The sequence below is a fragment of the Gopherus evgoodei genome, chromosome 8 (genome assembly GCF_007399415.2).
Source record: "Gopherus evgoodei ecotype Sinaloan lineage chromosome 8, rGopEvg1_v1.p, whole genome shotgun sequence".
Taxonomy (NCBI): Eukaryota; Metazoa; Chordata; order Testudines; family Testudinidae; genus Gopherus; species Gopherus evgoodei.
This window is the reverse complement of record NC_044329.1, coordinates 82,494,258-82,506,668: the sequence shown is the minus strand read 5'-3', so window position 1 is coordinate 82,506,668 and position 12,411 is coordinate 82,494,258. Positions and strand designations below refer to the sequence as shown.

Genomic DNA, 12,411 nt, shown 5'->3' with positions numbered 1-12,411 from the left:
GCCCATAGGGGATTCCATTTTTACACAGAGGTATTGAGTGATACAGCAATTTTCACAACTTCATAGTACCTACTAGAAATCATAAATTGTAGGCTGTTCACATCTTCACAGTATTCATGGGAAGCTGGACCTAAACTCTGTTGCAAGATACTTGGATTCTGTGACATTCTGCTGTGGCAAACTGGAAATCTTGTAAGATTCTCTTCAGTTAAAAGATGGGTGTTTTTGATTGATTCAGCATGAAATTGAGTGTTACAACTGGTACTGTTCAGATTAAAAAAAATCAATTTTTATGGTGTTCCACACTTAGTTTGATATGCCAGTTAGGTTCTAGAAAGCAACTATGATTTAATACAAATCAGAGTTAAAGCTGAGTGTTTTGGCAGCTGTGTAATGGGTAGAATGGGGCTCATGGTATCCAGGAGGGAGTAAGGCAGTTTAGGATTGTGGAACAAGCACATTAGCTGCATACGTCTCCTAAAATGAGCAGCAGTGAAATAGTTGACACTATTGATGCAAACTATCCTCTTCGGGTTTCGGTCTTCACCTGTTGAGGTGAGTGTATCAGTTCATGCCTCTCAGAGCTGTTGTTTCAAACTGTTTGTTTGTTTATATACTTAGACCTCCAACTTGCTTCACATCTTCAAAGTTTTCATGACATCCGAAAAATAGAAACAATTCTCTTAAGTGACTGATGTTGAAACCATGGAGAACACTTGTTGCAAGAGGTGGATTCCAGAGTAAATTCTTCAGCAGCTGGATACACAGGCCTTGAATAAAAATATAATTAAAAGCCAAATTCTATGAAACCTGCTTAATTATAGTTCCATTACATGAACAGAATGGCCTATAACAAAAATGGTAGCTCCAATCTCTTCTTTGGGGAAGAGGAGGAGTAGATGCTGCAGAGAGTTAAGTTCTTTGCTTCCTACCGCTAGAGGATGGTTGCAAGGAATTTGACCTCTGCAGATGGAACAGCTGATAAACTAATGGTATTGGGAGAAGGTGTGACTGCCCAAGCTGATTAACTTTCCCTCCCCTTTTGCCCTCTTCCCCCCTCTCCCCCTTGAAATAGTAGGGATTCAGATATGTAGGGGAGGGTTTGAGTGTATTTGGCAACAAGTCACATTTATCACAGTTGGTAGGTGGAACTGGTGTTCCCCTACTCTAAAAGTAAGCAGCGCTTCCTTACTTTCCCTTCTATTGAGTTGCTGGAGGAGCTGTGCGTTCCCAATGCTTGGAAACGAGACGGGTCTCACATAACTCCTTCACCAGTGGTTAACCTCACTCTAATGTTGACGGATGGAATGTGGGGCCCTTACTCCACATGCTGGTGTCTTTCCCCTTTTCCTTGGTATGGAGCTGCTGCTAGGAGCAGAGAACCAGTAATGCTGGAGGCAACCACTTCAGGTTCCCCTTCTGAGCTCAGTTGGGCCATCTAGTTGGCAGGGGTGCTATGGGAGGCTGAAGCTGAGTGGTCACCCTGGCTTGACTTTAAGTCTAGGATTCAAGTCTAGTTTCCAATGCAGTATCTGATCTCTCTTCATCAGCAAATGTAAGGGCCTGAAACACGTGTCTAACGATTTAAAAGCTAAAGTGTCTGTGGTTCACTCAGACTGTAAATAATAAAATTACAGTGCTTTGAGCCTCTGTCCTGAAATAATACAGGAAATAAACTTAAACACTTACATAATCTGGGTTTCTGGTTTTAAAAGAGAAAGTAAACAGCCTATAAAATGTCTCACTAAACGTTTAAAGAGAAATCTGAGTGATTAACTACAGGCTGGGTGTAAATATGAATGAATGGCAATATCTCAATTATGCTGGCAAAACCTTATTTTCAGCTCTCTGAATTGTATTCAGTTTTGATCTTATCTGAAAATACTCAGTTCGGACCAGCTATCCCTCTTCAGCGTTGAGTGTCACATTCTAATCTGCCTTTCTCTAAAACAGTAGATTAAGCTCCTTTAATGCTTTCTGCATAAATGCTTTATTTGATACCTTTTAAGACATTTATATCTTCTCTCCACAATCCCAGCACAGCCATTTTTTCCTATGAGTAATGAAACTAAAAGCTCTGTTATAGAAGAGTGCTGGATTCTAAGTAGTATTAATGGATATGTAAACATGGTGAATGGATTTGTTTATGCTACAGTTAAAGGGTACAAGCAGTCACTAATTGGTGCTCTACAATAGTCCTTACCCCCAAATGCTAATCTAGCTCACCAGAAACTTGTGGCAGTTGTATATGTCAAATGCATGACCATTTCAGTGGTAAGCATAAGTGCTCTTTTATGAAATTAGGGATGGGCCAAAGTTACAAAACTCAGATCGTGACTCTAGTCAAGACAAAGTTTGAGGTGTATTCACATCCAAGGCTCAGTGTCAAACCGATCTCTAGCACGTTAAACAGATTGAAATATTAAAGAAATAAAAGCTGAAGGGACCATAACTTGTGTGGCTTCTAGACTTCAAGTGTCTTTTTATTTAAAAAAAAAAAAAAAAAAGTCCTTCATACTCAAGAGACTTACTCCCTACATGTAGTCATATCTACTGCTGAGACTAGAGACAGAGTTTTTACTAAGTCTTCTTGGAAATAGACATCAGTGTGGCTATAAGGAAGACGGCTGTGTTCTGTTCCTGGTGAATTCAGAACTGCTCACAGAAGCCATGTCTACCTTAGAGAGCCAACAGTGGCACAGCTGTACTTAGGCAGATGCGCCGCTGTAAGATCTTCCATGTAGCATCTCTATGCTGATGGGAGAGAGCTCTTCCATCGATATAATTGAACCATCCCCCATCGAGCAGCAATAGCTATGTCTGCAGGAGAGCGTCTCCCACCAACATAGTGCTGGCCACACCAGTTCTTCTGTTGGTGTAATTTATGTCATTCAGGGGTGCTGGGTTGTTTTTTTTTTCACACCCCTGAGCAATATAAGCTACACTGACACAAGTGCTAAGCTATGTCTATACTAGCTTACAAATGATAGCAGTCGAAACTGCAACTGCATTTAATGACCATGGGTGTGGCTCGAGTGTTACTGGGGAATAACCTGGCCCGCACAACCTCTAATACTGGTGATATATAAGAAGGTATGAATTAGCTTTATTACAAGAGCCTATATTGAATTTTCATGGCTAATATTAGAAATACTTGTAAACAGAGCAGATGAAGATTTAGACTAACATATCACAATTGGTGACAATCACTTTATCCGATTTCCTCAGTTACCTAATACTTCGATATTCTGTGAATGAATTAGCAAATTGCTTTTCTATGAGTGAATGTTTTTTAAATACTGCTTTGATTTACAGTAATTGCACTTCAAATTAGCAAGTAACATGTTTTTTAGATGCTAGAATAGAAGAATTTGTCTACGAGAAGCTGGACCGCAAAGCACCAAGTCGTATGAATAACCCAGAACTACTCGGCCAGTATATGATTGATGCAGGGAATGAGTTTGGCCCAGGAACAGCATACGGTAAGTTTGAGCCAAGGAGATGATTCAAATTTCAAAAAATGACTGCACAAATTTATGTATTCAATGTACATCTTTGAGAATATTTAAATCTCTGAAGCCTTAATCCAAAATGAAGATGAGGGTAGCATTAGTTTAGCTGCTGCTGGAACCCTAACTCTGCCTCCCTAGCGGATGCGTAACTTTACTACCTGAACAGATAGCCCACATTTTGTTTCCCTATGAATGTCTAGTCACAAGGGAAAAATGTGGTTCCTTTCTTTTGAATATGGTGATTTATTTGAGGAAAAAAACACGTGTACTGTGTGCAGAGTAGAAATTGCTGTTGGAAACAACTAAATTCTTGTTTAAAATCTCAGTGCAGTTTCATAGTTCTGGCTTTTTTTTTTTTATAAACTACAGTATATACTCGTTCATAAGCAACATTTTTTTACTAAAAAAGGGAAGCACCAGAGAAGGGTGTCGGCTTATGAACAGGTATAGCGAGGGAGAGGTGGGACACAGCCCCTCCCCCCAACAGAGATTGCAAGGTGGGGCAGCAGAGACAAGGGAAGAGGTGAGGCCAGAACCTCTCCACCTCTGGCTGCATTGCTCTCCACCCAGCCTCTGAAGCAGCTGCAGCTCTGGGGCTGACAGGCTGCAGCCGTGCCGCTCAGCCCCACCCCCCAGAGCACGCTGCCGCCGTGCCGCCCAGCCCAGCCCGCTGGAACGTGCTGTGGCCATGACGCCTGGTCTGGCCCATGGGAGCAGGTTGCGGCCGCGCTGCCCAACCTGCTGGAGCAGCTCCAGCCAGATCAGAGATCCTCCCCCAGCTCTCCCCAGATAAGGTGGGAAGGGATGGGATTGGAGAGAGTGGAGGTCCCAGGCTAGGGGTGGGGTCACGTGGGGGGTGGTCACAGGCGTTACTCCCCTGACTCCCAGCTTCCCCCCACCCCCAAAAAATACATATTTCCCCACCAGTTGCTGTCCCGGCCCATCAGGGTTAGCAGGTGGCGCACTGGGACACTTTGTTTACTTAGGTTTACCTCTGTGCCTGCAAACGCTCGAGGTAAACAAACCATCTCAGCCCACCAGCAGCTTATCCTGATGGCCCAAAGGCCAAAGTTTGCTGACCCCTTATAGGGTCATCTTATGAACAGGTTATAAAAAAAATTTCCATTTTTTCTTATCAGTCTTGGAGGAGGGGGGCGCAGCTTATAAACGAACTGGCTTATGATTGAGTATATACAGTACTTTCTACAAGGGATTATTAGAGTTAGAGTAGACTTGTTCATGGATACTCTTACTTCCTCAAAAACCTACTTCTGTATAATTGCATCTCTGGCATTTTCCAGGAAAATCTTCGAGACTGGAGTCTTAATGTGAAGTCCAGTTCCTGTATTCGCTTAAACTTACCCATCAGTTTAATATAGGTAACAGTTAATTTTAAGCAACTGTTAATGTATAGGTATATTGTTGCCAAAATACACATTACAAAGCCTGATAGTTTTCTTTTCAGAACTCAAGGCAGCTCAGCAAGTAAATAAATTCCTCATGGAAATTCATCTCACAAAACAAGGTTTTTTTAATCAAAGATCTTTGCATCTGGAAGTAATAGGATTTTCTGTTAAAGCAGAAGATAATCTACTCTTTTTGTTGGAGGCATCCAAGTATAGGTTTTCAGACAAAGTGTATGGCTATAACTTCAGTAATGGCAACCTTTACAATCAGAGAAGCTATAAGACAGTTGGACAGCCAGCCCACTGATGTTTTCAAGTATTAGCCAGGCCTGAAGCTTGCTATTCTTTATTTAAAACAAACTAAATGAAACTCAACTCATTCAGACCAATGTGTGTGTAACTTCTTATAAGTATGCAGCCATTGCAACTTCTTTAATTCAGTCTAGGATGCAAAAATAAATAAGTTACACTATCAGCTTGCAGTGACACCATTTGAATGATGCTTAATATGTTGAGCAAGAATGAATTTTGGTAGGAAATTGGTATTGATCAGTACTTGCACTGAAAAGAGAAAATGGTAAAATGTGTGATCATTGGAAGCATCCGATCATGGTGTCTGTCTGAAGTTGTTTTCATAACACTGTTCTTCAGAATCAAATTTACTAACATTTTGTATTAAAGTACAAATCCTACCTGTTTCTTCAAAAGTAGACCTTTCAGAGTTTACATTAAATGCTAAAGCATTCTCAACAGGTAACATTTTTTTATTTAGCAAAAACCTCAGATGGTTGAATCAAACTGTCAAAAGGGGGAAATTGCTTCTGGATTAATACTAACAATTGGAACTTTCATTAGCAAATGCGAAATGGAATTGCCATAGGTAGTACCCCACTACCACAATGCTGTAACTATTCAGATAGATTAAAATCTAACACTGAATGTTTGTTCCTTCAGAACTTCCAGGTAGTGACTCTCATTAAAACAACCTTGATTCTAACTTTTTCTTTAAAAGCTATTTGTTTAGCATTTGGTAATTCTTCAAAATGTTGGCCTAAATTCTCGTGCTTGTAGAAATTTGCATAACCACCTACAGGGATCACTGTTTAACAACCATCTCTTATGCTTTGCAGGAAATGCACTAATTAAATGTGGAGAAACACAAAAGCGAATTGGAACAGCAGATAGAGAACTAATTCAAACATCTGCTATAAACTTCCTCACTCCTCTAAGAAATTTTATAGATGGAGATTATAAAACTATTACTGTAAGTTGACAAATGTATTTTAAACACTTGTAAATAGTTCTAAATATAAACATTTAAGTAAAGGGATAGATAAATCACATGAAGTTTTCTTTAAAACTCCCAATAAGGAAAAAGCAGTTGAGACTTGACTTTTCTCTAAAAACACAGCAGGCATTACTTAAGAGAGGAGAGGAGGGGAAAAAAGTAAAATCTGGTTCAAGAAAAATTTCTTGAACCAATCTGCCACTTTTAACTCCTATCCAAGATAGGACACTTACTAAATAATTATCTGGATCTGATTCTGTATCTAATTACGCCTGCGGTTTCAGTTTTAGGAGGCAGCCTGGATGCAGTATGTTACAAATATCACTCATTTATTACTGTAGATTATCTTTAGTAGTAGTACAAGCCCACAACTTATTTCATGATCCTCTTAAACTAACTGATTTTCCTAAACTTTCAGAAAGAACGCAAACTATTGCAAAATAAAAGACTAGATTTGGATGCAGCAAAAACCAGACTGAAGAAGGCAAAAGCTGCAGAAGCTAGAGCTGCAGTAAGTAGAATCTGTTTGTTTGTTTGTTTGTTTTTTGTTTTGTTTTTTGTTTTTAAAAAAACAAGAATTTCACTATAACTCTCCCCATTTGGTTCTCAAATGTAGACAGTTCTGGCCCTATGCAAATTATAATTACTTATACTAGAACCCAGACATTAATATTATTACTTCAGCAAATATTTCTGTCAAACTGAATAAGAGATGCCTGGGTGGAACCGAAGAGAAAATGGCACATAGCTGACTTCTTTAAATTAATACTATTTTTTAAATGTAGGCATAGCAAATTTTTATGCTACTCCTCTTCTCTCCTACGTGAAGCTTTGTCATAATGACTGGTCTTAGGAATGCAAACCATGTGACTTCTTAGTGCCCAACTTCTAATCACTAATACTTCAAAATGTGGAGGAACTTTTTCACATTAATTTTTAAGGTGGGGTTTGTCAAACATTAAGAATTGCTCTTTTTTTGTTTTACTAGAAGTATGGGAGCTTAAGTAGAACAGTTGGGGTAGTTGGGAGTTTCTGAAGGCTTAACCTTGCCCTATACTAAATTACTTTTGCTTCTATATTCTTGTCTTTTTTTTTTTTTTTTTTTTTACTTTTGGAATGGCTTGTCACACATAATTTCAGGGGATTTTATCACATCTTTTTACATATCAACAGCTCCAAGTCCTGTTACCTTAGATATTAGCTTGCAAGGTCCAGTATAGCAGATAACCATTTTACCCAACATAAAAATCCCAGGAACAACCATTTCCAAAACACTTAAGTGGCCTCATTCATCTTAGTTTTACCTCAAGTTATGTTGTTGTTTTGCTTACGTGCGTTATTAGATTTTTGTAAGCTGGGGGACGGAATTAATCTGCTGACTTTATTCAGAGGAACAAATTACTTGCTGATCATTACTACAGAACTAGTAATAGAAAAACACTTGTGCTGTAAACATTTATCTGTTGATGTTCCAGTGGTGGTAGATCATGAGACTTCCTGCCTCTTAGGGTACATCCACATGGCAAATTAAGGTGTAATACCTGTATTAGCTTTAATTTAGCTAGCATGGGTAACAATAGCAATGAAGGTGTGGGCTAGCAACCAGAATACATACCCGCTCCCACTGGGAGATGTGCTTCAACTGGGGCAGCTAGCCTGCACTGAGGCTCATGCCATCACGTCTTCCATGCTAAAGCTAGCACGGGTATGTGTACCTGTGTTTTATAAAGTACACCTTAATTTGTGATGTAATTAAAAGTACATCTACATTACCATCTTGCTTGCCTATACTTCAATTCTAAACCCCTTTAGTTGTTGATAACTCAGACTAACAACATTTTAATGCTTTTCTGCCTCTTGAACACTGGGTTTCAAGCTTCCAGAGGGTGTACGCAAAAGGGCCTATAAAGCCTTACCTTGCAGTTGGTAGTGAATGTTCAGAGTAGAAGCCAGAAGATCAAGAAGGGATGAAGAAGTGTGGAGGGATTGGTTCAGGTTGTTATGGATCATTCTTGATTTTTCTAAAGAAGGTTTACCTGGCTTGCTAGCTGTAGTGAGTGTCTGAGTCAGTAGCGCACACTTTCACTGAGGGTTTTAATGCTCGTCTTTATGATAGCCTCAAGTCTTGTTTCAAATGTTTTCTCTGTTCTATAGAAGAAAATGAAACAAATGCAGATGGATTATCATGTAACTTTAATCTCTTCATAAGTCATGCACCGTTACGTTCAATAGCTAAATGAAGTAGCCCAGAGCAATATTTAAAATGGCTGAATAAAACTACTTAAACTAAACCAGCAACTGTTTGGATTTCTAGGTATGCTTCATCACTTGCTCAGTTCAGTCTTGCAGTGTTTAACTATTCTGTGTTCTGTAACATATTGTTCACCTGCAGTAATAACAGTGTAACCTGGTTTTGTTTCTATCTATGCACCTAAAGCAACTAAACACGTCTCAGCCTGAAGAAAATAACATTATGGTAAATGTCTCTTACATGCTCAACTTGCTGCATGTAAAATGGCTAAAGGTTTGTTGGCCTTCTGTGTTCATACATTCTTTTACAAAGTGTTTCCTCTTGCTATCCAGCCCTAGTGGCCTTAATTGTCATATCAAATATTTGGAATGGAGAACTGAATCAATATTCCAATTTCTTGGAGTCCTTGCTTGAATAATACAAAAAAGTACTAGATAAATGACTCATGGCTCTATATTTGTTAAATTGTCCCTGTCAGACTGCGTGCAATACTATAGCCTTGTTCCACAACTTTATTGATGTCAGAAAGCTTAATGTACCAACTTAATTTTTTTACTGTTGAAAAATTAAGTGCAGTTTTGGGAAAACAACTGAAATTCATTAGTTGACTTTCCCCATAGTATTTTGTACAGGACCATTTCAGGGGAACAGCACCTCACACTGCTTTACAGTGTCCTTGAGCGAACCCCAAACCAGTCAAAAGCATTACAGAGGACATGTCATAAACACAAGTTAAATTTATCAGAGATTACCCATCATCCAGTGGGTCTGTACATGCTTTGGTTCAGAGTTTCATCTGTAGTCAGTGCAGGTTGACCTTTCATGCAGTTTTATGGAGGGGTGAGGGATGTTTGGTTGCTCACCTCTTAAATCCAGTCCAAGCCAGTATATATAATTGTCTAAACAGCGTATTTCTATGGATTTGCATTAATTGCCTCCTAATGATTTCACAGTAAACCCACCCAATGAGCCAGAAAAACACAAACACACACATTGATATAACAGTTTTTATGAGCAACCTATGTGCCCATAGCATTTGATTAGACTCCAGATGTTTGAATTATTGGATTAAATAATCTCAACATCCTAATCTTTGTAGTTTCCATGCTATCATGGTCTCCTATCTATCAGAGTTGGAATAAACTGTGAATCTAAATATTTTAGGGACTCTTTCTTGTCTTTGATATCAAAAATAATTGTATGAAAAATTGAAACTGAATATTACAATGAAATTATTGGGCTAATTTAGAAATAACAATTGTAAGATGCTTGTTGCAAAGATTTGCTCATTCTTTCTCAGTCTGGAAAATATTTAAATGCTGTTTTTAGACCAGAGTGTTAGCACACTAGTCAAAACTACTTCTGTAGAACATGCACAATATTTTATGATGGTTCCTCCTTCTGGTGTTGTCCTCAGTTTGTACAGCATCTGGTACAATACAGCATTGATTTTCAGTGTGGCCTGTAATACAAATAAACACTGAAGTGTTAAAGGTTCCATCATTGATGGACAGTGAATTGTTAAACCAAAGGATCTTACCTCTAGTTATAAAACTAATTAAGTCTTGGGTCATAATTGCATGTTTTAACCACAACTTTGACAGTGTCAGAATGGCTTTCCAAACAACTTCTAATTTCAATGTAATAAACTAAGGGAAAGCTGCATTGTGAGGAAGACTCCTGTTGTAGCTGTATTCAGTTCAATGTTAAACTTATTATTGTGATGTCACAATAGCATTTTTAATCTATTGTCCAGTTTCCTGAAATTATCCAGTTTATTGCAAGTCCTTGTAAAGGCAGCAACCAATAATGGAGTTAAGATGGCAAGAGAAATCGCTTGTCTCAATTTCACTGTTTTTGTATTTAACATAGTTTTTTCTAGTAGGCTCTTGTGAAGGGTGAGCATATCTTTCAGTTGATCAGTATTTCAACCTTAAAGTATCCATAACTAAATTAAAAGTCATAAATTTATTTATAACTTGCAATAAGTAACTTTAGGCTGTCTAGTTTGTATCCATTTTCCAAATAGTTACATATTTTACATTGTAAGAGCTTCATGTTTTACAGACAGGTATCCCATTTTACAGAATTTGGATTTCTATCACTTTTGCTCTGCAGAGTATCCACTTAAGTTTTTTTTTAATAATAGCTTCATAATATCACATAATGCACGTAATGTAGTGCTGTAGCAGGGGTAGGCAACCTATGGCACATTTGCCGAAGGCGGCACATGAGCTGATTTTTAGTGGCACTCCCACTGCCCGGGTCCTGGCCACTAGTCCGGGGGGCTCTGCATTTTAATTTAATTTTAAATGAAGCTGCTTAAACATTTTTAAAACCTTATTTACTTTACATACAACAATGGTTTAGTTACATATTATAGACTTGTAGAAAGAGACCTTCTAAAAACATTAAAATGTATTACTGGCACTCGAAACCTTAACTTAGAGCGAATAAATGAAGACTTGGCACACCACTTCTGAAAGGTTGCCGACCCCTGTGCTATAGGTATGCAGTTTAAGATGGAATTCTTTATTGTGTTTAAAGAATGCATTACATTTTCTTGACTGAACATAGTTCATAGCAAAGGCCTTCATAGAGGTGCAATGAGTCACAGTTGTCCATTCTTTACATCATCTTTTTGGGGGGGGGGGGGTGAGGGAAGGAATTATTTAAGAACACACAAGTATTGCTTTACTGTGTTAAAACCACTCTCTGCTGTTCTAAACTCTGTCTTAACTCTTAATGCTGACAAGGTTTGGGCAGAGGAAGTGACAAAAGTAAGTAAACAGTTCAGAAACTGCAGCGTTATAAAACAGTTACTTGTTTGATACAGTGTAATAAAGGGTGTTCCATGTTCTTGTAGTTAATACATTGCTGGCAGTCATTCTGCTGTATTGCATCAGCTATTTAGCCCCTTACAGAGAATTTCAGATACCAGTAGTGAAGTGAGCTACATCATCAGGTTAGTGCTTAGGAATAAACTTGGAATTTTAAAGAAATACTGTTTCTGGGTAACTACTGCCACCATGTGACATTCTCGTGGCAAGATATAATATAAAAAGATTGTAAGCGTGCAAGTAACAAGACAGTAGTGCTTCTCTTACAAAAGTTAATTTCTTAGGACAGTATCTTACTGCAAACAAATTGCAGTAACAAATTTATTTATAGATTGATTTTATTTTTTTTTCCAGAAGGATTGTGTGGTAGTGCTCTGAGCTGTCAATTGAGACAGACATTGAACTGTTGGCCTCCTAGTACTCAAATGGGGAACTGATACTGTGGAAGTAGCAAGCTCATCTGAAGGAGGGTGGAAAAAGGGGAAGCAGTGCTAGCCTTAGCACTCTTGGTTGGGCCTGCAAAACAACTAATTGCCTGCAAATGTAATGGAATGCAAGACAAAAACCATAGATTGGCAAGATGATATATTGAGACTTCACTTGACTGACTAGAGGCTTCTTGTGCCTTCTATTGGATTTTTAGCACACATACAATGCTTTCATAAACACTATCTGACTGGTTCCCCTTTCTTTCCATATGGCAAAACTAGGGATATGCCAATCCAGTGGGGATTGATTTATCACGTCTAGTCTAGATGCCCTCTCCCGTCAACTTCTGTACTGCAGTGCCCCAAGAGGCGCAGGCAGAGTCGATGAAGGAGTGGCAGCAGTCGATTCACCATGGTAAAGACACCACAGTAAGTTGATTTGAGTACATCGACTTCAGCTACATTATTGACATAGCTAAAGTTGTGTAACTTAGATCAATTCTTCCTCTTCTCCGCCCCCCCACCCCACCCCCACAGTGTAGACCAGGGCTAAGAAGAAAAGTCTTAAGGCATCTGAGAGCTGGGAGTAGAACATCAGAGCTCATTGCCAAATCATGCTGTTCTATACTATTGAGCTACCATTCTGTAACGAGGTTATACAGGTTGCTACAAGCAGCTCTCTGGGG

At 38.8% G+C, this 12,411-nt stretch overlaps 1 protein-coding gene across 5 annotated transcripts in view; it reads left to right on the top strand.

The window, feature by feature from the left end:
- SH3GLB1 (SH3 domain containing GRB2 like, endophilin B1) overlaps nucleotides 1–12,411 on the top strand; it is a 35,453-nt gene that overhangs the window by 10,528 nt on the left and 12,514 nt on the right. For 3 of the 5 annotated variants that reach the window (XM_030572601.1, XM_030572600.1, XM_030572604.1), the window contains 5 exons: nucleotides 3,354–3,482; nucleotides 6,049–6,182; nucleotides 6,625–6,717; nucleotides 8,644–8,730; nucleotides 11,214–11,237. In XM_030572601.1, the coding sequence (XP_030428461.1) occupies nucleotides 3,354–3,482; nucleotides 6,049–6,182; nucleotides 6,625–6,717; nucleotides 8,644–8,730; nucleotides 11,214–11,237 (467 nt within the window). The remainder of the gene's footprint in view (nucleotides 1–3,353; nucleotides 3,483–6,048; nucleotides 6,183–6,624; nucleotides 6,718–8,643; nucleotides 8,731–11,213; nucleotides 11,238–12,411) is intronic. The other 2 variants (XM_030572602.1, XM_030572603.1) reach the window with 2 other exon arrangements.